Here is a 26,649-nt window from a genome sequence, read left to right as displayed (position 1 = left end):
AACCTTTTCTTACTGCTTTTCTGAGGAACAATACGAAACTGTAAGATTGCCTGGGGATGCCCTACTCTCGCCTCCTTCACAGGCGCGACTGGTAGGAATGAGAGACAGGGTCTTCTCAGTGATGACCCCTTGCCTGTGGATCTACCTCCCCAACAAAATTAGAGTAGTCCCCTTCCTCCTGACCTTCAGAAAGCACGTAAAAACATGGTTTATGGGACCACGCCTTTGGATAAAAGCTTAGTGCAATACAAGAATAGGGAATAGTGATATGACAATATGGAACTGCCTTGGTTTACAAGTTTGGATGTTGTGATTTGAAAAATTGTTTTAATGCATGTTTTAACTTTTTTCGTTTTTAAAGTATTTGTTTATTTTATTGTCTGTTTGTGAAAGGTATCAAATTGCTGCCTGTCAGGCTTCTCTGGATCCCCTTTGGGATGAGAAGGACGGGATATAAATGTAGTAAATAAATAAATCTAGTGAAATTGAACCAAAAGCCCGCGAAGGAGGAATCACAGAGATGGTGGCATGCTTGTGTGTTATAAAAGTACACAGAGTACTTTAAGGGACATGCTCTTTCTTAAGTAATGTAGGCAGGCAGATATTGGGCATAATTGTTATCAGCCCTTTCAACAAACTCCATGAAGAGTTTGTCTACATGGGGTTAATAACCTGTGCTCACAGTGCATTGGATACTAGCAGTCTTCATGACATTCCTTCTCTTTCTTAATGCAGGGACAATTTTAGTCCCACATTAAGAAAAGTTGGAGGAGGCTCAGTATTTGCTTGAAACTCTGAAACAACCCCATAACTTTAGTGCAGTGTGGACAACAGAATCGAGTCAAATTCGGATTGGTCCACTGTATACAAGAGCCACTGCCACATCGCTCATCAGTGAATGGAAAAGATCAGGCATAGGGTGCTAGCAATAGCCAGTTTTTATAGTTTTGCAGCCACCTGACAATGGAGATGGTAACATAGACAGTAAGACGACAGCTCTGCTTCTCTTCTACTAAAGAAAAAGCTAATTGAAGCTGCAATTCTACGCATACCAGCTATGCATACCAGTTAGGACCAGGCTGTGGTGCAGCTAGTTAGAGACAGCTGCATTAAATCACGACTGACCAAGAGGTCATGAGTTTGAAGTCAGCCCGGGTTGGAATGAGCTCTCGACCATTAATAGTCTAGCTCGTTGTTAACCTATGCAACCCGAAAGACAGTTGCATCTGTCAAGTAGGAAATTTAGGTACCGCTTTATGTGGGGAGGCTAATTTAACTAATTTACGCCACCATAAAACCTTTCAGCAGTATGCGTAAGAATGAGGAGGTACTCGATCAAGAACTCGGTGTCACAAGTGGAGAGTGAAGCTGCAGCCCCCCCACCTGTGGCTGAAATCAAGCATACCCTCATGAAGCCGGAAAAGCTGGAATGTTAAATGCCTCTGTGTATGTTTCTATATGTTGTATGTCTAATTGCATTGAATGTTTGCCATGTATATGTGCATTGTAATCCACCCTGAGTCCCCTTTCAGGGTGAGAAGGATAGAATATAAATACTGTAAATAAATAAATAAGAATTAACTAATTATTTCCAATACATCTTTTTTATTCTGTAAACAAGTAAAGGGCAATGTTGCCACATATCCTGAGAATGATGCACGTGGTAAAAAAAAGTCATCACAAACTGAATTTAGTTAAATATGCACAATTTTGTTTATTGAAGAGATTAGGACAAAAACATTAAACCAAATACAAGACAAAGCACCAGAGGCAGTAAAATCCCACCATGCACATCACCAATCTTTCTTCCTACAAGTTTATAAAATAAACATTTTTAAAAAAAGAAGTCCCTCAACACAGCACCATCTTCAGAGTGTAAAAACATTACTCCTTTATATTTTCTTAGATACCAAAATAGAACCAAGGCAGGTCAGCTGCAGCTTTGTCTCTTTGATAAGGAACTATGAACCATCCGCTTGAGAGTGGGATCAAAACCTTCCTGCAGGGCAGGCAAAATAGCATCCATACATCAAATGCCAAGTAGCTGTACGCACATGCCACATACTATAATTAAGCACAAAATTCAAGTAACATTTACATACTACAGAGTCCACATGTACCTATCCAAAAACATGACCACTTCACAAAAACGCATACAGGCAGTAACATCAGAACAACTGAGGTACTGGAAAACACAAATAGTTATGCCAAGAGACCTGTTTTGTTTTGTCCCCCCGCCCCAAGTATCATATAGCAATATAAAAAGCAGTAATAAAAAATCATTTTGCCAGTCTAAATCAAAACAAAAGCTCTCTAAGGAAGGGAGAGAACAGGGCGAAAAATTAAAAGTAAAAAATATGTCATTCAGGGACAAGGAATACCTGAAAAGTAAAAGGAAAGCGTGTCAACTACAGCTTGTAACATGTCACCCCAAGTCAACCCGTAATTGAAGTACTGGCTTAATTCATCACAACCGTGACAGTTTCATCAATAAATAAAGTCTTGACAATACGAAAGGTGCATATTACTGTGTACTTTTTAGGAGACAGATCTGTGTCCTAGTAATGTTCAGCTTATTAAAATGTCAATGAGAAGAAAACTAACAGCATCCTTTTCATAAAACAAAAACAAAAGCAAGAAAACCCAAGTCACTGCCTTTCCATAAAACTAAGAGGGAAGAAAGGAAAACACCTCTGTCTGTCTTTCTCTCTCTCTCTCTCTCCTCTTTAAGTAATAAAGACCCACTCCGCTCATGTTTAAGGTAGTCTTGAGGAATCGTTGGTTCCTGGATTAGGTTTCAATCCTCTCTCTCTCTCTGAAATGATGTCCTCTCACTGCTGTCCACAAATATGGTCAAATTTTATGTGCAGTGTGGTAACATGGAAGCCAGTATTTCAAATCACCTGTTTTATTTCTTTCGAGAATTATGATTTGCTTAGCAAACATATCTGGAAGGCTGACCTGTAATTGCCTCCTGCAACAAAGCCATTTGACCAAAACCTCAAGACACTTCCAGAATGGGTCATATCCAACTGTGTTCTGCTGATGAAAGACTCTACATCATAGCAGGGGATTCCCATGAAGAAGAGGCTCATAGATTCTGTATTTTCTCTGAAGCCCCTTATGATGCCATTGACCTTCCATACTGCTCCAAAGAGTCATCCAGCCTTTGAAGATGGAAGTTGGAGAAGGAATCTCCATCCACTATTCAGCATCTTGTGTCTGCTGCATTAAAGAGCCTTCCATCAGCTGAGGGGAGATAACTGTATTTAACCCAAAAGTAAGTGTTCTTCCATCAGCAAAGGGGGACAAAAATATATACTACCCAACTTGTGAAGTGCCAGTCCCTTTCTGCCTTAAGGGAAAAGAGCATTTCAAACACCGTTTTCTCCTCTCAAAAATCAAAGCCGCTTCTTTAGAACTGAATTCAAAACTAGCTGTTCCGAGACATGAAATAAAGTTTTCCACTTAGCACCCAGCTTCCCACGTCTTCCCTTTGTGCTCTTCCCACCCGCCCTCCTGAAGATTAATCCCACTGCAATTATTAAACGTCAGATTTTAGAAACAGGAAACAAAAATTAATATAACAACATGATAGCTAATTGTACCTTCCCTGAATAATGGCTGAAGTTAAATATATCTAACAGTGCGATGCCAAGATGCAAATTGAGGCAAAAGTCTCTATTTACTTGGAACCATTAAGTATCTGAATGAAACAGAATTGGGAGTGGATTAGTGGCTGCACTGGAACGTGAAGGTTCAAGTGTCCTTGGCTCCATAAAGATGAGCAGTTACTGTTGCTCCATGCTGCTGCCTCTTTCTATTTCCATGTCAATCTAACCTGATAGCAAGGATTCGTCCCATCTAGTCATCCTCATGCTACATTTGTTGTGTTAGCTCATTCCTTCTCCAACCAAAAACTGAAACAAAAGAGCAAAACAACTCGCAAAACAGCCACTCCTTCAAGTTGTCTTTTTGCTATCAAGCCAGGTCAAGACACCACTATAATTCTGCATGGTCAGAAAGGACTCCCTTCAACGTTGTCTTTTCTGGACCACGCGCCACTCAAACACTAGTCCTAATGCTCAGTTAAAGAAAGAGTCCTCTTCCTCCTCCATGTTGACGTCAGGCACCAGCTGATCCGTTACTTCCTTAGCACCATATCCTGAATTCGACACATTAAAATCTGTGGAAAACCAAGGATGGTCCAGAATTTCCTGCGAAGTCAGCCTCTCCGAGGGCTCCCGGCGCAGGATGCTACGTATAAGGCATTTTGCCTTTGGGGATAAAGTCTCTGGAATGCTGAACTGCCCTCGGCGGATTTTGCTGAAGAGGGAACTAGGCTCAATGTCATGGAAAGGGTAGCGTCCAACGAGCATTGTGTAAAGCATGACTCCTAGACTCCAAACGTCTGCTGCTTTGCCAGAGTAGCTGCCGTTTGTATTCAAGATCTCTGGGCTCACGTATGCTGGGCATCCATGCTTATCGGAAAGGGAGTCATCATTTCCTCTCAAAATGTACGCATCTTCAAGGCTCTCTAGTTTTACTCGAGTCCTGCAAAGTAAGAAACAAGAGAGAACTATTAGACTAAACCCCCATACAATTAGTTTTTCTTGTGGGAAAATCAATGAAATGCTATAAATATTTGCTACAAGATAGTCGTCCCCCCTCCCCAAACTTTTTAAGCCTTCAGAGAGACGACCTATTCATGGATGTACAGAATGCTCTCCTGCAGATAAGGCTCTAGAGAGAAAATAGAGTTTGTAAGACAGCAGAAAACATTTATGGGAAGCTTTCTTTCTTTGGTATACATGTTTCCTTTGGTCAGATGGAGTTTACAGTTTTGAAAACACATATATACACAAAAACACCACTAGCAAACTGAAAATATGATGGAACACATAATAAGCACCATTTCCTCTTTGAAACTGAGAACTGTCTTTTGACACCTTATAAAAATATATCCAAAAGCCACACAAGGGAAGTGCCCATTTTACTTCATCTCTCGATTATCAAGAACCTTTCTCACTTTGAAAGGAGAGTGAAAGGTGGATGGGACCATTTCCTCCTCAAGTGCAAGAGGCCCTATTTACTGAACTGACATAAAAGTTTGGGCAAACACTGGTGGGTAAGCACAAAGCTAGTACTGCTGACACAAGGCCTGGCATCACACACTCTCTGGGCTCATCTACACTGACCATTTCAAGCCAACTCAAAACTGTGGTGGCCACAAAATGCACGCCACCAATGTGTACTGCAGTACAGACGAAAAAGTATACAAAACATTAAAGAAAGTCACAGGACAACAAAGAGCATTACAAAGACAAAAAACAAAACAAAACTGATGAACCAAAAGGAAAATTTTAAAAAGTGAAAACTGACTGATTCCTCTATTACTCCAATGACAACAAAATGTTTACTTTAAAAAATGACAGTTGTAACCAAAGAAGTCTAACAGTTTCCTTAGGATGAAAGTTTGACACTACATGTTTAGCATCCCTTGTACAAAATGCTTGGGATCAGAAGTTTTGGATTTTTTTCGGATTTGGAAATACCCGTATTTGTATATATGTACAGCATGAGATGTCTTGGTGATGAGACTCCAAGTCTTAACATGACATTCATTTATGTTTCATATACACCTTATACACATAGCCTGAAGGTATTTTTAAACAATATGGTTAATAATTTTGTGCATGAGGTGGGACTCCAAGTCTAAACACGAAATTCATTTGTGTTTCATATACACCTTACACATATAGCCTGAAGGTAATTTTAGGCAATATGGTTAATAACTTAACTCATGAAGCAATGTCTGTGTACGATGGACTATTAGAAAACAAAGGTGTCACTATCTCAGCCACCATTTGGAATATAGGCAGTCCCCAAGTTACAAACAGCCAATTTACAAATGACTCATAGTTAAGAACAATGGTGATACAACAGCAAGTGAGAGAAATCTCCCCCACGGAGGGCAAATTTACCAGTGAGATGGTTAGCATGGGGAAAAGATGTCTACACTGAAGCTTTATCACCACTCCTTGTTTCCACAAGAAGCCATTTTTTAAAAAAAATCCAACTATCACAGAGACAGAAAGTGAAGTGAACTACTCTGAACAGAGGCACAAACAAGAAAACAAATGCCACAGGGGTGTTAATCCTTTCCTATGATATCCAAAGTGTGTGTGTGTGTGTATGGCTCAAATTACACTTCAAAATGTGCCTGTTCTGACTTACATACAAAATTCAACTTAAGGAACAACCCTAAAGGACGTATCTTGCTCATAACTTGGGAACTGCCTATACTTTGGGGGATTTGGGATACACGATGTTCAACATGTATTACTAAGAATGCCCTGTCTCTTGTGGTCGCAATACTGCCTTCCAATGGTACACAGAACAGAACCCGAGGAAATTAGGTAAATTCATGGAGTAGAAGCAAGACAAAGATTTTGTACCATAAGCTATAAGAGACCAAATTGTAGTCCCTGAAGTGAAGAATTCGGGGTTACTGAAGAATAATGACAACAGACGACTGCCTCAAATGAAGTGTTACGAAAGACTTCCTTCAGATAAAGAATTACAGAGAAGTTCTAGATTTCCATACCCTAAAATTTATGTATGAAGAGGGAATAAGCCTTTGGAAATTCCCAGGTAGTCTGACTTTTCCGTTTCCTGAAGCCCTAAGGTTAATGTGATTGTTCAGATATTCAAAGCAAACAATGAGAGAATAGAATTGTTTGTCACAAGTAAATATAGGAAGAAACAGAGAGTAACAAGCTTTGGAGTTCCTGGCCACTCAAAACGCAAGACTGCATTTCTTCGTTCTGCAATTCATTCTGATGGTGTCTAAGATATGTTCTGCAAATTTCCACAGAAAAAGGACTTACTGCAAATCCACTATACATTCTCTTTAGTTAATGTCTACTGGTTTTTTTATTAATGAATCTCCCTCTGAATTTCATTCACCACGTTCTGTTCAAAGACAAATGAATGCCAGTTCAATATGCTACCAGCAGTATGTAAACAGCCTGGCAAGAAAATAAATCAAGCTACCCTGTTCAATATTACAGAACAGCTCGATGTCTTAAAGAAAAACATTACACTTCATTTTACTACACAGTTTTTAAAGCCTCCGGGCAAATACTGAACCTTTTAAACGCCCAGACACATTTACTAGCAAAGGTGAAAGTCCTTCTGGAAAAGACTGTTGGATAAGGAAGTAATAAATACATAATTCACAATAACTGGCTCATACCTAGCAGGATGGAAATGAACACTATCCCAATTTAAAGAGCTATTTCAGATGCCTCCCACCAGTTTGTATGTAAATGAGATGTGCTTTAATAATGTCCTCTGCATCCAAAAACCTGCCCAGTGTCAGCCTGATATCGCATCAAAGTTAACCTCCAGTTCTCATGTGTATTTATTTTTGGCTCAAAATATCACTCCTGAAATAATAAGGAGTTGATATTGTCTAAGGTCTTGTCAACACAGGCAAAAACAAAAAGACTCACTCCAAACGGATCACAAGATATCCCCATGATGCACAGTGGCTTCTGGTAACACCGAGGTTTTTATTTTGCTTTCCTTTGTGCTTTAAATCAACTTTGCCTTGCTTTGGGCAAAGATGGGGAATACTCTGGAGTTTTTTGGAAACGCCACAGAGTATTCAGGGCAGTCTAGACCACTGTTTCTTAAACTGTGAGTTCCGACCCCTAATAGAGTCCCCTTTAGCTCAATGTTGGAGTCCTGAAAAAAAAAGGTAGCAGTAAAAGGTTTCTAAACACCACACCTATACAGAAATCTGTTAGCAGTGTTTATACTGTAGTTGCACTCCACAAAAATGAAAACCAGCCTGCTTAGCAAGCCGTGCAAATGCTGGTTTATAATCAATAAATGTTTGGTTTTAATATCTCTTTAACACCGATATACCTGGTCACATAAATATTTCTTAGCAGAAAGTGGTTCCAGGTGGGAAAAGTTTAAGAAGTAGGTCAGATTCCATCTGCTATCCAGATGGGCACTGGTGTCATCACTCCTTCCCTGAACTGATCAAAGTCACATTGGCACCCCTCTGACATCAGGCAGAGATGCCATGGCTGGGAAGAGATAGCAATATGGAGAAGAGCTGCTGGCCACCTCAGCAAGACAGGTTCACACCTAAACAATAGCTCCAGATTCGGCACACATGTAAATCTGAGGTTGCTCTGAGGCAGCTTTACAATGGGCTAAAATGCCCACTCAGTGTTGATGAGCCCTCAAGATAATTAATTATGAAAATATTAGGGAAAAATCAATGCCTGAGTTTTCCCAGGACATAGTTGTTTAGCATGCTGCTGAATGTGAATATCAAAACATCTGAAAATATTATTACCAGAGTTTTGCTTGTATACATTGATACAGAACTGGTCCATGGTCTCACTTTATTTTAGTTTCAGGACCATCAAACTTCAGACATTAAATGGAACTCTTGCACTTTTCCAGCCGCCCCTGTCCTGAAACTATTGCACAAGCTCCTAGCCCTCCGAGTCCAGTATTTATTACTGTTCAGGCTATTGATTGTTTTATGATGATGTGTTATGTTATTATGATGTGTTTATTTTATTTTTGTGTGTTTTAAATCTATGTTTGCCCGGACTCATCCCCATGTCAGCTGCATTAAAATCACTACTGACCGAAAGGTCAAGAGTTCAAAGCCAGCTCAGGTCAGGGTAAGCTCCCAAACATTTTTCTAGCTTGCTGTCAACGTTTGCAGCCCGAAAGACAGTTGTATCTGTCAAGTAGGAAATTTAGATATCTCTTTATGCAAGGAGGCTAATTTAACTAATTTATGGCACCATAAAAATCTCCAGCAGCATGCAAAAGAATGAGGAAGGACTCCATCGGTGTCACAAGTGGACGGTGAAGCGGCAATTCTCCGTGGCCAAAATCGAGGATACCCTCATGAAGCAGGAAAAGTTGGAATGTTAAATGCCTCTGTGTCTGTCTATATATGTTGTATGTCTAAATGGCATTGACTGTTTGCCATGTATATGTGCATTGTAATCCTCCCTGAGTCCCCTTGCGGGGCAAGAAGGGCGGAATATAAATACTGTTAATAAATATATGAATGAATGTAAGCCTGCCCCGAGTACCTGTTGTTGTTATTCATGTAGCTGAATGCTCATTTATGCAATAATTTTTCTTTCACACAGAAACCTAGACTTCTGGTGAAACAACTAACCTAGAGCTCTTGCCACTGGCTGTTCTTCTATGTTTGTGAAATATATATAAAAACCGAGAAGAACTATAGTGCAACCAAAGAAAAAAATTCAAACCACACAAATACTTGAACCCTCAACTCCCTTGTTGAACTGTTATCCCAAGTATTTTGCTGCATATTGTGTCAAGTAGCCCAGATCTTTCTCAACAGCTAAAAAGTATAGTAAAACTAGCCCTACAAGTGGAGAAAATGTTAAATTACCAGTGGTGGAAGGATGGATCCCTCTAGGTTACTACCTGCTGCAGGCAATAGTAACTGCACACCGAGGACAGCTGTTCAGCACATTCTAAAAATATTCTCTAGAAGAATATGCGGGGAGTGGAAGATAAACAGTTTCTCAACTGAATTACAAAGTAAGTGTAGCTTTTTCCTTTAGTGCAGCTTTGTGAGTTTGAGGCATGGAGTGGTTGTACAGGAAACCAGAGAATCTACAGCATAAAATCAAAGACATAACTAGAGACCAGGAACAGACACATCCACCCCCAAACCTAATGTCATTTTTGATTGCCTAAGGACACACACACCGCCCCCTGCCACAAGTTGCTGTGGCCCAGTCTATGTATATGTGTTTTGTGTGTGTATATATGTGTATATGTGGTTATGCGCATGCGTTGTAATGTATTTTTTTTTTTTTTTGCTTTTTTACATCTCTTCTGCTGTGTTTTCCAGTGTTTTTATGAGTGCTGGTCACTTGTTGGCCTGATAGGTGTATTGTGTCCAAATTTGGTGTCAATTTGTTAAGTGGTTTTTGAGTTATGTTAATCCCACAAATGAACATTACATTTTTATTTATATAGATATAGACATACTATAAAATCTCTACTACGTCCTTGCAGTGCCAGTGGAGAAGAATGGGGGAAACCCTATGAACTGTGCTACCGACATACTGTTTTACCAATACAGTATGATTATTCTGTCCCCTGGCCTACTTTTTGTTTCATGCCATGGCTATAATCTTTGACTTCCTGAAAGAACTGTTAGCTTTAAAAATTTCAGTTCTTAATTGTTTTATATCCCAAATGAATATCATCTGGAAATGCTATATGCAGAAAAGGCACCGGGCTTCAAATGTGTTTCTTGCCACGAGTAAGGTGTAAGACAGTGTTAGAGATCCATGATGAGATCTGTTTTGATTGTTCTTCCATTTCCAAAAATGATTTGCAAAAATGGAGCAATCCACAGCTGCAATCACACCCTGAGCTGCAAATCTGGGCCCACATGAGGTTGACACTCTGGCACTTTAGTTGTGAATTGATGGCAGCTAGTTTTAACTACAGATGGTCTGCATTTTTAAATTGTTATCTTATTTTTATGTGTGTTGATAGTGGTTGTTTTTTATAATTTTTATGTGATGTTGTTTTATACTCATGTCTCATTTACTTTATGCTGCACCTTGGAGTGCCTTGTAAGCCATCCCGAGTCCCTTTAATTATTATTATTATTATCATCATCATTATCATTATTATTTTTATTAAGTGAGATATACAACACAAGGTTGCCAGCTAACTGTGCATATAGAATTTCCAAATAGAAAACCCATGACAACTTTAAGAGGACCGAGGAAGTTAAAAAAAATCAACACAGAGATTTTGTATTAATGTGCATCCTTTCTCTGCATTCACTTGCTACTAGGTACTGCCTAGGTCAAGGGACTGGATTTTGCCTTAGCATGACCCTGGCAATTCTTAATTCATGAACAGGCAAAAGCATTGTTTCCACGAGTGAAATTTTAAAATATCCTCATGCCAAGTTTGATTTCTTGACCGCTAAGCTCAGGTCCATTTCCACTGATTACCAGCATTCTATGGTTTCAGATAGAGTTTACTTGAGAGCAGTCTTCAATTGGATGTACTAACATTTTTATGCTGTACCACAAAGCTGTAGGTCTTCCCTATAGTGAAGATCTCGCTTAAGATATCTGGACCTACTGATGATCCCATGAAATCCAAGTCTATAATTTTTTGCATCTATGAAATCTCCACGACTAAATAAAGTAACAATCTATATAAATAAAAATGTAATGTTAGTTTGTGGGATTGACATAACTCAAAAACCACTGGACGAATTGATGCCAAATTTGGATACAATACACCTATCAGGCCAACAAGTGACCATCACTTGAAAAAACACTGAAAAACACAGCAGAAAGGTCCTAAAAAGTCAAAAAATAAAAATAGATTATAATGCATTCGCAAAACCACATATATACACATATACACAAATATATGCACACACACATACACACACAAAACACATATAAACAGACTAGGCCACAGCAATGCATGGCAGGGGACGGCTAGTCAGGTATAATTTGTCCTATCTTCGGCAACAGGTCATCAACAAGATAGCCCTTTTAATAGCTGGTTGAGGTGACACTTAGTAATATAGCAGAATTAAAATCCCCCAAGCAACAATAACCACAGCAATAATCCAGAAACTGATTATCCCTGACATAACTCATTCAATTAAAGAAATATACATACAAAGACAAACATGCACAGAGGAAAACTAATTCTATTCATCTACAGTTAATGGCTTTGCCATGCTGAAGCATCCATTTATCTGTGTCATGGCCATCCACCACGGACTACCTGTTACAGCAGAGATAAGACACCCAACCTTTTCTTTTCTCCTAGCTTTGGTTTCAAAAGGTTTCTGAATTTTTCATGCATTCTTCTGCTTTTTTCTACATAAAAAGCTAACACAGCAGGCTCAGACATCCTCTTCTTCCCAGATCTTTTCCTCACTGCCAAGATGACTGATACCAAATAGATTCATTGAATGAAAGCCAGTCTCCAGTCACATTTCTCGAGTCTAGGCCATATCGGGAAAATCACAATTGTTTCCATTCAATTCTTACAACAAAAAAAAAAAAAACCCCACAAACCCAAGCCACTCTATGCTGCACAGAAGAATCAAGGCTCCACATTCACAGGAAAGCAGATTTTGTTTAAACTAGGCCGTTAAACAACAGCTGGCCTTTATCTCTTTGCTCCTTCATAATCTCTGACGGGATAAAGCAAATGAGGAGCACCCTTGTTTTCATCCTGTTGCATGGATTAGTCCAGAGCAAATACACCGAGGATCAGTGCTTGTGTAGCTTTCACACACACACATACACACACAAACACAAGACATCTTTTTCATTCAGAAATTGCAAAAAGAATAGACACTTGGAATTATAGCGTTAATTTTTTTTACAATGGATTCTTTACAAGATCAAGAAATTGATTACATGGAGATTGCAGAAAGCGCTAAGACAACCAAAAATTGCCCTTATATTGTTTGGTGCTATCAATATGCATCCAAGTGGTAAAATAAAACAAAGAATTGGGAACTGTAAATATATAACCATATCCATAATCTAGGTTAGTGAGGCATCCCAAAAATTATGGCAGAAATGGGTGACATTTTATGCCAGTTTCTAATGAAGGTGGAAAGCGATGATACCCTTTAAGGACTTTTGTGCCTCTTCTTCAAAGCCCAGGATAAATGGAAGCTCAGCTCTTTCAGGTATATACAGGATATCTGAAGAAAGAATAGGACCAGCTTGTGGCACAAAACAAAAAGTAAATGCTTCATAACTGTTTCATTTTCTGAACAAGAAAAAACTTAACAATGGTGGCAGTTTACCATTTTGTGGCAGCAGAGCTTTGAAATTTTGTTGTTGTTGTTGTCTTCTAAACTGCAGCTTCCAGAATCCCAGTGCCTTTTCTACTCTCTGCTGGAAATTTGTTTGTTTTGCCATAGTCAAAAGTAGTACTAGACCCTCTTGCAATGTCTAAGCATTATTATTATTATTATTATTATTATTATTATTATTATTATTAATGATAATAATAATAATAATAATAATACACTTTATTTATATTCCGCTTTATCTTCCCGGAAGGACTCAGAGCGGATTAAGTACACATATAAGGCAAACTTTCAATGCCTTTTACACAAACAACAACATACAATACACAGATAAGGTAAAGGCCTTCCCCTTTTTCATTTCCGACGTCTGGAGGTGATGCTCAACTCTGGCCATGGGGAGGTGCTCTTGTTCCATTTTCCATGCCAAAGGAGCCTGCTGTCCATAGACATCTCCAAACTTTTTGCCGGCATGACTCCATGGGGTTACCTTTTACCTTCCTGCTGAGGCGGTACCTATTGATCTACTCACATTGCATGCATCTGAACTGCTAGGCTGGCAGAGAGTTAGGACTGACAATTGGGAGCTCACCCCGACACACTGCTTCACACCGCTAACCCACCAGTCAGCAGCATTTCCTTCAGCTAGTGGCTTTAACCACTGTGCTACCACTGGACTTGATATTTATGGTTTGATTTACCCACACTCCAAAAAATGCCCCTTCCAGAAGTGTTTGTGGGCTTCTATAGGTTCTCCAGTGCTATTCTATAGCATGCTTCTGAATTAAGTAGAGTTGAGTTTCGCATACCCAATATAAGTGGGATGGCAGAATGTTGGATAAGCAAAAATGTTGGATAATAAGGAGGGCTTAAGGAAAAACCTATTAAACATCAAATTATGTTGTGATTTTACAAATTAAGAACCAAAAGATCATGTTTTACAACAAATTAACAGAAAAAGCAGTCCAATACATGATAACGTTATGTAGTTATTACTGTATTTACTAATTTAGCACCAAAGCATCGCAATGTATTGTAACAGTTGTAGATCTGGGCGGGAGGCAGACTGCATTGGATAATACAGAATGTTGGATGAGCCAAGGCTGGATAAGCGAGACTCTACTGCAGGGGTCCTCAAACTTTTTAAACAGAGGGCCACAGTTCCTCAAACTGTTGGAGGGCCGGATTATAATTTGGGGAAAAAATTAATGAATTCCTATGCACACTGCACATATCTTATTTGTAGTGCAAAAAACACTTAAAACAATACAATAATTTAAATGAAGAACAATTTTAACAAATATGAACTTATTAGTATTTCAATGGGAAGTGTGGGACTGCTTTTGGCTGATGAGATAGGATTGTTGTTGTTGTTGTTGTGTGCTTTCAAGTCGTTTCAGACTTAGGTTGACCCTGAAAGAGGGCCAGGTAAATGACCTTGGAGGGCCGCATCCAGCCCCCGGGCCTTAGTTTGAGGACCCCTGCTCTACTGTATAGTCAAAATCTCGGGTTCGCTATTATCCAGTTTCAGGTAGCCACAGGGAATCTTGGAAGGCATCCCCTGAGGATACAGGGATTATACTGGATATCAAATACCGTTACCCATTCAATTTTAAAAGATACATTTTAATTTCCTTACCCTGAACAACCTCACGTTCTAAAGACAATCGGTTGTTTGTAGTTTTTCTTCCAACTGTGACAAACAGGGGTGAAGGCATTAAAATTAGTCAATGAATATGGGCTTTCACTGCTAGATAAAATCTGCTTTATGAAAGTTCCCGTACAGTGCAAGGCCTTTTGTCAAGATCAATGTAATTACAGTATATCATTTTCATTCAAAGATGGGAGATGGAAAAGACCCTCGGAAAGACAGCATTACGTATCTATCAGATCACCAGTGGAGCCCTGCATTAGTCTAATGCTTTGGAGAAGGGAGGGGAAGCAAGCCTGAATCATTGCTTTTTTAAAAAAGGGAAGCTATTCTGCCTATGAATGCTTTCCCATTACTAGTGAATGAAACCACAGAAGTGCAATCAGAGGGCAGCAAATAGCACTCAAATGGGAAATGCGTCTTTGTCCCCATAGAAACCGTCAGGGAAGCCCGGAAAAAACAAAGCCATTCTGAAAATCTTATCAATATGCCATTCATTACTTGAGTGCATTCAGACTTGGCGCTTTAGCACTGTAACAAAACCCGATCAATTAAGCCTCTTCCAGAAAGGCCTTCAATGCAAACTCCTGAGTTAGCATCTGTTTCTGGAGAACGTTCAGTGTGTCCTAGACGCCCCTTGTCTGCCCCCCTCCTTCAAAACTACAGTGGTTCATATTATTCTCCCCGGAGGAATTTGGGGGTTCTGAAGAGTGTCTGACTTTGCAGGGAAACCCTATCCCACATTTACACTAACGGGGAACAGTATCATTGCTTCTAATACCAGCCTCCTTTCATTTGCTGACAAAGGGCTACACTAGTGGTGTTGGGGTGGGGGTTGAATCACAGGAACATAATAACACATCTGATCTGCCAAAATGTTACCCCCCCCCCCTTCACAAAGCCTTCCAATGGGAGTCTTCTAGTATGCAAGACTCAATGGTCAGAGACAGAATGAGGAAGAAACCTTTCTATGTTTTCTTTCCACCCTTACTGTGGTGCCCTGTGATGCATGGCTCTGTTTATTCTCCCCCTACGGAAGCGGGAGTGTGTTTTCGTATGCCTTTTCCCCACCTGAATGCCTTTTTCTTCACATATGCACTTTTACACATTTTGTCCATTAACTAAAGCATGCTCATTTCTCAAAGACGTGCATTTTTAATCGCGGGCATTTACGTGGATATAATTCTAAGAGGGGGGAAAGGGGAAAATATGAGGCTCACATGGTGCATCTACACTGCAGAATTAATGAAGCTTGACATCACTTTAACTGCCAAGGCACAATGTCATGGAATCATGGGAACTGTAATTTTACAAGGTCTTCAGCCTTCTCTGCCAACGAGTGCTGATGGATCAGCAAACTACAACTCAGAGGATTCCATAGCATTAAGGCATGGCAGTTAAAGTGGTTTCAAACTGCAAACTACAACTCAGAGGATTCCATAGCATTAAGGCATGGCAGTTAAAGTGGTTTCAAACTGCACTGATTTCACCATGTAGATGCAGCCATAGTCTCCTCCCATGGATAAGAAACTGATAGAAGCGCTTGTTCATAATCTTTTGCTGACACATGGAATAAATTCATTACAAAACTGAAAGAAGCCATAATCAAAACAAAAACGATGACTATACAGTACACTTCTTTGTCAAGGCCTTGACAAAGGAAGAAGGAAGAAGCTGTGGTGAAGAAGAATCTTATGATGACCCTGAAGATTAGCGGAGCCAGAGAGTAACACTTTCAAAATCAAGTAATATAACTTTATATGGTTTCATTTTGAACCTCACAGAGTTGAGCGACTCAACAAGGAAGCAGAAATATCAAATCAAATCTGCACAACTATGTCAGGAATGGATAACCTTCAGTTTTCCAGGTTTGGGATGCAGCTGCCATTAGCCTCATCCAATATGGCCAGTGGGGAATTGCAGTCCAACAATTACTGGAGGACCACAACATTGGCTGACCACAAGACTGCAGGTACCACCATCAGCTGCTAAGATTCTCAACACTGTTGTAACTGGGAATGTATCGATTATACACTAAGCAAGCCCTGAAGTGGGGTGCATGAAGGGGTTATACCTTTCCCTATGTCTCCATCCATTTCTGCCTGGCACCATCCTTTAAAAATTCTATTTTTGTTTATGGTGCAACATACTGAAGCTCATATAAGAGCAAAGTACTGTGGTAAAAAAAATGAAGAGTAAATGTCCTGCGACATCAGAACCCTTCCCCAGCAACAATATAATATTATATAATACTAATATTACGAATGATGTATTAGTATTTATTTATTATTTATTTGTCGTGTCAGAACAACCAGTCAAATTATATTACATTTCTAACAGAAACAAAGCAAACAAGCAGATTACAGAATTTGTGAGTATGAGAGTTGATTAAATGTCCTTTGACCAGTATCTGGCCACTTGGAGTGCCTCTGGTGTTGCTTACTATGGTAATAATATAGTATGTTTTATGTACATACGACTTGTAAGCCACTCTGAGTCCCCCTCGGGGTGAGAAGGGCAGTATATGAATGCCGTAAATAAATAAATAAATAAATAAATAAATAAATAATGTTGGAAATATCTAAAGACCATACAAAGCGAGGAAAATTTAACTTTTTGAATTACAACTCTTGACATCTAACTGATGGAGGATTCAGGAAGTTACATTCCAAAAGATTGCAAATGAAGTTGCAAGTAGCAGTAATAGACCCCTTTCAACATTAAATCATTATTTCAAGGACGTAGTCATTGGCTTCACATTGTAGCAATAGGGTATATTACAACGCCTAAATTTCAGTGCAGTCACAAACCTACTCATCAACTTTAGGAAAATCTCATTTTCTTTAGCTTTGGCTCTCTTGCGCTCTCTTTTTACATAACTGCCTTAAAAGACACCTGGGATAACATACATGAGGCATTCTGCACACTTGACTTGCGCTATGCCAGTATTACGTAAAGTATTCACCTGTCCTTAGGCACTCTCCAAAGAACCAATGATCCCTAACATCTCTGCAGACAGCTTAACTGACTCTAGATGGCAATTCCATGTGGTGGGATGCAAAGAAAGTGACATCAGCAGAATGGAAGCAAGAGTGTTGCTTTCCTTGTATTTTATGCTTAGACAAGAATTCTCAAATGCAGTGACTCAGTCCCAAAGAGCAATGAACTTGAACTGAAAAGGAAGCTCTGAATAAAGAGATGAAATGTAGGCACTCTTCACATTTTAAAAAAAATCCAGAAAGAATTTTAAGAATGTGTGTTCCTGGAAGATGTTGTTGAGATACAATTCCCACCATCTCTTATCTTTAGTTATGCTGGCTTGAACAGATGAGGGTTGCATGTTGACAACCTCTGAAAGGAGATGCATTATCTACAATTGATCCATAATGATGAACCAAAGGTAAAATAATCACTGTGTGCCTTATCTGGAATTCCCAAATCAGAAATCCAAAATTGTTCAAATTGATGGCTAAGATAGAGACACCTTTGCTTTCTGATAGGTCAATGTACACAAACTTTGTTCCCCATACAAAGCTATTAAACATGTTGCATAAACATTTTATCGGGATGTCTACAAAGCGTACAGGAAACATAAATTACCTATTTGCACTTGGGTCTCAACTCCATGGTATCTCATTAAGTACATACATGGAAATACGTGAATTCAATAAGAAAGAAAAAACACCCAAAATATAAAACACATCTGGTTCCAAGCATTTTGGATAAAGGATACCCAACTTGTACTACACTGGACTGAATCACAACCTCACTATTCCTTAATTTTTAGTGAATGAACTCTGGGGGTTTCCTAACAGAAGGAATTTTATGTTCAAGGCCTACATCATATAAGGTAAAGGTTTCCCTTGACATTAAGTCTAGTCATGTTTATGGTGCAACATACTGGTGATGCTCATCTCCATTTCTAAGTCAAAGAGCTGGCATTGTGCATAGACACTTCAAGGTCATGTGGTCAGCATGATTGCATGGAGCGACATATAAATACTGTAAATACATACATACATACATACATACATCAGGCATAGGCAAACTTCAACTCTCACTGGGAGTTGAAGTGCAAAATACTTAGAGGGCTGAAGTTTGACCATGCCTGAGCTCATTGGATGTCATGTTTCTTGACTTCCCATCACAGTGCATCACACTGAGAATGTATTTATTAAACATTTCATCACTTCTCACAACCTAATGCTTTATGTCTTTTTACTACATATCAGGCACAAACTTAAAGTGGACATTTATGAAAAATGTGCCTGACTAGCTTCAGCGTCTGGTCGAGCAACAACTCATAAAGGTGTGTAACTGTTTATACATTTTATGGCAATATGGTTGCCAAATATAGCCTTATATAAGGATGCAAAAAGAAGAAGCTACCTATGTATAATATAACAACAACAATAATTATGATGACAGCCCATAACATGATGTTAAAATCCTAACGGAAATGTGTTAATTGAAAAATACAGCGTGAACTTTTATGTCAAATAAAGTTGCGTAACCACTCCACTTCCTGACATTTGATAAATGAGATTTAAAGCCTAGGAGGACAAAAATCAGTCTTCCCACATGCTGGCAAATTCAAAATTAATTACCAGACGCATTTATTCCTGGGATGAAAACTGATCTCTGCTTTCACCTTTGAGAGCTAAGGAGCTACTCTATTTGACCTTGCAACTTTCCCTCTCTGTTCTGAGTTAATACGGTCTATTCATCTTCACATCTATAACCAATGTGTTCTCAGTGTCTGGGGGAAGGGAACAAGGGCGCATAGTACAGCGGCAGCATAAATATCCAACTGAACAAAGAAAAGAAGCCGACAGAAACATTGGTGGAGAGAAAACAAGGGAAAAGAATAACACCATGGGGAAAAGCATTAACAATACATTCAGCTCTCCATGTTCCCTAGGATTATGGGTGCCGGACTCCTTGCTCAAAAATGGAAAAACAGTTAATTAAAAAATATTATTTTTTTACATGAAACATCACTTCTCCAGGAAGCTCTAAGTCAGGCCTGCAAAATATGCAGCCCTTCAGATGTTTGGGCTTCCAACTCCCAGAAGCTCTAGCCAGCTTGTCCAATGGGAAGGAATCCTGGGAGCTCTAAAATACTAATTTTGCAGGTTGTGCAGGCCTGCTCTAAGTCCTCCAGTGGAGCCCTATGGTCATTTTCTGTCAGACCTTAAACACAGAGATTCCTAGAGATCATGTTAATCTGTGAATAATCAAATCTGCATAGTTGAACCTGCAAATGGTACATCACCATGTGCCTCCAAACAATTCAACCTAGAATAGGTGGCAGAAGTGCTGGTAGCAAAGCCCACAAGGCAATTGATGCACAGGACAACATATCTGCTTGTATCCTTTTCCCTTCTGTCACAGGAGAACTTCTGTCTGAACTGGAACTGTGCAGGACACTGTAATCCTAAACTCTTTTATTTTTCCAGTTGAGAAAAGAAAGGCATAATGAGCAAAGGCATGTAAAGTAGTTCATGTCTGGTGGAGTCAGGTGGCAAGCAGAACAAGGAGGCAAAGGCCAGTTTCAAACCCAAGGTGTTATAATGTATGTGACTGGGATTTGGGAGAACTGTGTTCCTGTTCCCACAGAATCACCAAATTAACCAGGTGACTTGGGGGTCCGTCCCCCCCCCCCCCATTCTTAGCCTATTGTGCCAATAAGAATGGGAGATCTTGGTACATAAACTTCAGTTCACTACACGAAAGGCACTACAGTTGGCCATTCATGGATCCTGTATTTACATACTCAACTATACATGATTTGAAAACACACACACACACACACACATATATATATATCTCCCACAAGCAAAGCTTCATTTTGTCATTTTGTCCATGGGACACCATTTTATTATACCACTGTACATAATGGGACTTGAGAATCCATTGATTTTAATATCCACGGGATCCTGAATGCAAAACCTAGCAGATACCAAGGGCCCACTGTATGTCAAAGTAAAACACATGAAGGTACAGTTTATATTCTTTCCCCCTTAAGAGAGTTGCATGTAAGTAGCTGAACTCCATGCTACTCATTTTACTACTGGAATGTCAGATACAGCTCAAAAAGTACAAAAACTTTTGTTTTGATTTTTGGAAAGTTTCAGAAGACATTTATAAATGAATCCCAGATGTCTAGTTGGACTGAGAAATTGGCCATCAACATCCAAGATACTTCTCCAAACTGTTGGATGCTGACAGTGAATTTCTAGATACTCGGACAACCAGGCACCAGGGATTCAATTGTAATAGTCTACAGAAACATCCCAAAATTAGAAGAAGGGATTTCACACTTTTCTGATCTGGCATCCCAATTGTAAAAGAAGTTACTTGATCTCACAGCTCAACTTTAGATGGTAACTCTCTACATTTGAATAAAAATATATTCAGTCAAGCATAAGTCTGGCACCTCAGTAGTGAGTACTACTATCAGAGGTTGATATCTACTACTAATTCTGTGCAATCCTCCAGACAGGATAATTCATTTCTAACAGGGAATCTAGGGATTGGATATATGTTAAGACACAAACTTCTTGGGTGGGCTTTGACCAAGAACTGCCAGTTTCAGTTCCTGAAGTGTATAAATGGGAATAGCAGCACCCTATTCTGCAGGTTTGCCGAGAGGATGAACTATACAAAATATGGGGTTTATGATTAACGTTAATTGAAAAACAACCACTACTATATTATTACTACTTAATTTTATTTATATTTTTCTCAAAGCTAGGACTCAAGTGTCAAAATAACCTATTTGTGTGATTCAGAAACCATGAAGAACAACAAATTAACAAATAAACATAAATTCTGAAACAAAAAATCAGTGTCTCAATTTAGGAGATGTTTTAAAATATTCTTACAAATCACACATTCTTCAAACTGATATTTCTAAGGACTAACTATGATAAATCACTCTGAATACGCAAGTGAATGAAAAACCAAAAGCAACTGACAGCTATGACAAATCTACCACTTAGTAACCACTAAGGAATGCAACAGCTTGTATCTCTTCTCAGATTTTATGGGTCAAGGTGGTTTTCATTCAATTTTCAAGAAAACTAAAATCTAGAACAGTCTTAAAACTACTGAAGTCATTTTCCAAAGTAATGTCATGCAACATTCTGCAAGTTGTACATGTTCTATTAGCTGAGATATAAGCCAAGTTTATAGGTGGTCAACAGAGATATAGGAGCTACCCCTATGGCAGTCAAATAATTACTCGAAGGACCAGGAAGCCATTACAAATGGCATATCCTCATCCCTCAATATCTTTTCTGAGGGTCCAGAATCCATTCGACATAGGGTGGGATACAAATAAAGTTATTGTTACTATTAGCAGTAGTAGTAGTACTGGAAGGAATTTCAATTACACAGTTTTAGTGCATAGATATGATTGTATCATGTGGAAAGAACATCTACACTAAGTCTTGTTGTTGTTGTGTGTCTTCAAGTGGCTTCCAACTTATGGCCACCCTAAGGTAAACCTATCATAGGGTTTTCTGGGGCTCAATGTGTGCTGCCCAGAGAGTCACCATGGTCAAGCAGACATTTGAATCCTGGTATCCAGAGCCATAGTCCCGTGCTCAAACCACTACACCACACTGGCTCATTGTTTTATTCTAAGTAGGGATGTGTTAACTCAGTAGTTCTCAACCTGTGGGTCCCCAGATGTTTTGGCCTTCCATTCCCAGAAACCCTAACAGCTGGCAAACTGGCTGGGATTTCTGGGAATGGAAGGCCAAAAGACCTGGGGACCCACAGGTTGAGAACCACTGTGTTAACTGGTCAGCTAAGTTGTGAATCAGACTTTGAGACTTTAGTTCTTATTCAACTTCAATAGATCGGCTGGGATTGTATATAGAGAAATCCATGTGCAGGCCCAGAAGATATAGTGTATATCTGGACATCAGCAAATTGCCTTCTGATGTAGTGTATCGATACTTTAGTGATGCAAAATATAATGGCTTGCCATTCTCAACTCCTGCTCAAAGACAACTTTCTCATATAAAATAAGCATCAACCAGCATCTACAATACAGAACACACACACACAGACGTGTGTGGGGGTCTTGGTAACAAGAACTTTTAAGTATCAAATATTATGACAGCTAATATTTGAATATAATTGAAGATTTAAAACACTCTTCAAACATTAATAATTTGGTGGCAGGAAAATGACTTGCCATAGATGAAAAAAAAACTATGATTCAAAACACACTCAGAATAATGTTTAGAATCTAACTCTTTCATATAAGAACTCGTTTAATTAGAGGTTATTCCATTACACCTTTGACTTAATCCTCAGTCAACAGACTTGTAAGTGATGTGTGATCCATATTTTGGCAACATCATAAAGTGCTGGTTTCTACTCTGAACCAGCATGGTCACAACACACTTCACCCACACAAGTGATCCAGGTGCCAAAAGTTCCATAATTAGACCTACAAATATAGACGTAGCTATGACACATCAAAACATCTTACCCAGAATAACAACAGAATAAAATAATAAGTAGTAGCATGTGTTTTGTCTAAAAATCATCTGCACCACCAGATGTAAATGGGCATGTTTATGTTTGCATCCAGTTAATCCAAGATTCTTCTTCCACTATTAATAACCAAAGGATGTTGGGAGTTATTGTCCAAAATTAACCCCTCCAGGTCCAAACACCAGTAAAGATGTCTCAAGTTGAGGAACAGTTTCTGAATAACTATTTATTTATTTATCACATTTATATACCACCTTTCTCAGCTCAAAAACGACTCAGGGCGATTCACAATTGGCAACAATTTGATGCCTCCACAACTATAAAATGCAAGTTAAAGAAAGGATTATAAATACAATTAATATAAAATAAAAACAAAAAAGCCATAAAAACATAATCTGCAGTGTCTTTTTACTAAAATCGTGATCTAAGTGCATCGTCAAATCGTTCTGAATTTCATCTTTATCTAATTATGTTGTGTCAGCAAAAGCTTGTTTGAAGAGCCATGTTTTAACCTTCTTACGGAATGTCAGGAGGGAGGGGGCCGATCTTATATTTATGGGAAGGGCGTCCCACAGCTAAGGGGCCACCGCTGAGAAGGCCCTGTCTCTCGTTCCCGCCAAACGCATCTGTGAAGGAGGCAGGACCGAGAGCAGGGCCTCCCCAGAAGATCTTAAAGTCCTAGATTGTTCATAGGAGATATGTTCTGCCAGGTAACTACAGACCACAATTCATACACCAGTGCAAGGTGAGTCCTTGTGTATTTTGTAGAGACTCACCATGTTCCAGCACATGGCATCACAAGTGAGGCCATGCATAGCTGAAAAGCCTGAACACAGCATACTATCAAGATACATACAAAATAGCATAACAGCTCAGCATTCTGTTCCTAAGCCACACAACCAATGGAAATGAGGGAACATCAGTGTAGACAAAGCACTGTCATCAACAGGAAACAAAGAGAATACTAGAGCTCTAGGGGGTAGAAAGAAAATTAGTGATGTGGAACAAGTGTGGAAGTACACAAAATGCCAATCAGAAAGGGAAGTGCTGTCTTTGTCTTTCTCTCTCTTTCTCTCTGACTCATAGGAAAGAAATACAAAGGCTTCATTTCCTTCTAAGTATTTAATTAAAGGCTTCTGAATGCCACCAACTACCAAGAAACCCAAAACCATGATTTTAACAAGGTGGAAGACAGCCTGGCAGAAACAGAGCACATCAACAGGTCAGTACAATTCAGTGTTGTGTCTGCAATCATTAGCAAAGTAAATATCACACATGATATACATGTTCTAGGGAACTGACTGATAAGCAGAGAAAATGAATTTTCATCTCCTAAATCCCAAAACACACAGATGGTAGAGAATATTCTTTCATGCTTGATTACTTGTGCTATAAAAATTAAAAAAAATCTGGAAATAGCAAACAGCTAAAATTAGACCTGTTGTTTTGCTGGACATCATAGGAATAGACCTCACAACCTCTGAGGATGCCTGCCATAGATGTGGGTGAAACGTGAGGAGGAAATGCTTCTGGAACATGGCCATACAGCCCGGAAAACACACAACAACCCAGTGATTCCGGCCATGAAAGCCTTCGACAACACATCATAGAAATAAGCCATGTCCTCCCCCGTCTCCTGCTGTTTCTCTACCTACACAGATATTCTTAGCATCACTTAAGAAGCCAGCTTAACAAGTGTCAATTCATTACATTAAAGAAGTGCAAAAAGTCTCTTCCAGTCCAGCTCACTGTTGTGCAAATGTACATCTGTATGTTTTGAGTCTGCAGCCATTAATATCTCAATGGCCAAAGGTTCTTTATTCCTATGTAAGAGGAATTGGTACAAGTGAGTGGATTGTAGTTTCTACAATTCCCACTAAAACCATTGCCCCAAGCAAAAATTCTCAAATACTGATCTTAAAACTCATTTTTGAGGACTTCTTGGAAGCTTACCAATTCCTTGAATTGCAAAATGCACTTTTAAAATTTGGAATCTATATTCTCACTAGAAGTTAATACACCCTTCCTATGAATTTAACCAAAGGAGTGGAAGAGGAAAGCCTAGAATGCAAAAAATATGTGTGTGTTCTAATTTCAACTCTTAATGAGCAACGCAAAGTAGTACAAATCCATTAACTGATTGAGAAATGTTTTTATTTTTCAATATATCCCATCTCACTTCTCTCCTGGAACTCAAACTCATATAGGTGAGTTTCCACAATGATATCAACCACATCCAGACCTACAATACATACTTACGTAGAAGTCCACCTTGTTGCTACAGGGATTTTCTACAGAATTTGATATAACCCATGGGGGGGGGAGGGGTCACACCTTAGAGAGGGTAAAGCTCAGTGCTGCCTTAGAGTACCAACGGCACTTGTCTGGCACCATTTACAAAAGTGGTTCTCAACCTGGGGTCCCCAGATGTTTTTGGCCTTCAACTCCCAGAAATCCTAACAGCTGGTAAACTGGCTGGGATTTCTGGGAGTTGTAGGCCAGAAACATCTGGGGACCCCAGGTTGAGAACCACTGATTTACAAGGTCTTAAGCCTTCTCTACTAAAGTGCCTGTGCTTCACCAAACTGCATTAATTCTGCAGTGTAGAGGTATCCTTAGGTAAACTACACACCTTAGGCAATCTCCATTAAAACGTGTGTGTATTTCTGGCATTTCCATACAGCATGGGGATGAACAAAAATCCTGTGACAGAATTAACTATCAGAAAACAACCCATTCAAAGTGACATTCACAATGCCTTCATAAGAAGGGGAGGGGAAAGAAGGAGGAGAGACCTGCCTTACCTTTCTTCATCCTTGAAAATGAATTTCCGCAGCTTGAGATCCCGCAGTACCAGTCCACCGTCGTGACAGTGCGCTACAGCAGATGCTATCTGGTGGAAGAGTTTGGCTGCCTCCTCCTCCTTTAGCTTCTTGCAGGTACGAACAAAGGAATGCATATCCCCATAGCTCCGCTCAAAAAACACATAGGCTTTTGTCTCCCCAAGGATGATTTCAGTGATTTGGTTGATGTTGTCTTGAGGAGGCAGGCAAAAACATGGCGCAAGTAATTCTTGGTAGCAGCCAATATCAAACACCTAGAAACGCAGTTGGCAATAAAAGAAAGGATTAGAAAATTAGAGAGAAACATGTTGTAGCTGACAGGCATTTCTAGAACAAATGAAGCCTATCAAACAGAAAACACACACATATCCTAACAGGAACCATTTCCTTATGAAGCCTGGAATTACTTTCATCCTTCTGAAACCTATTCTTCGCAAAGGATAGGTAAAATGCTGGAGGAAGGAGAGGGGATGCACCGATTTCCTGTCACCATATAATTTAAAAACAAACAACTCTGTCTAGAAGTAAACATACTAGAAATCTCTGACAGCCTACTACTGTAATTGAATTTCAGGACCGAAACTTGATGGTCTGTGTTGTCACACTAAAAGGGCACTGTTAACCTTTTAAACCTTGAGGGTCTCCATTAAAAAAGGACCCTATCATCTTGTAAACATATTGCATACAAGCCAAACGGGACCAGTATCTAAGGCGACAACTACTTATCTTTTATATGCCTT

At 39.3% G+C, this 26,649-nt stretch overlaps 1 protein-coding gene across 1 annotated transcript in view; it reads right to left on the bottom strand.

Annotated features, from left to right (window-relative positions):
• Nucleotides 1–1,689: 1,689 nt before the first annotated feature.
• Nucleotides 1,690–26,649, bottom strand: part of TRIB2 (tribbles pseudokinase 2) — a 35,033-nt gene continuing 10,073 nt past the window's right edge. The window contains exons 2-3 of the mRNA XM_060787460.2: nucleotides 25,871–26,163; nucleotides 1,690–4,554 (exon numbers count right to left, since the gene is read on the bottom strand). Coding sequence (XP_060643443.2) covers nucleotides 4,086–4,554; nucleotides 25,871–26,163 — 762 coding nt within the window. The 3' untranslated portion in view covers nucleotides 1,690–4,085. The remainder of the gene's footprint in view (nucleotides 4,555–25,870; nucleotides 26,164–26,649) is intronic.

The sequence above is a fragment of the Anolis sagrei genome, chromosome 1 (assembly GCF_037176765.1).
Source record: "Anolis sagrei isolate rAnoSag1 chromosome 1, rAnoSag1.mat, whole genome shotgun sequence".
Taxonomy (NCBI): domain Eukaryota; kingdom Metazoa; phylum Chordata; class Lepidosauria; order Squamata; family Dactyloidae; genus Anolis; species Anolis sagrei.
This window is presented reverse-complemented; position numbering and strand designations above follow the sequence as displayed.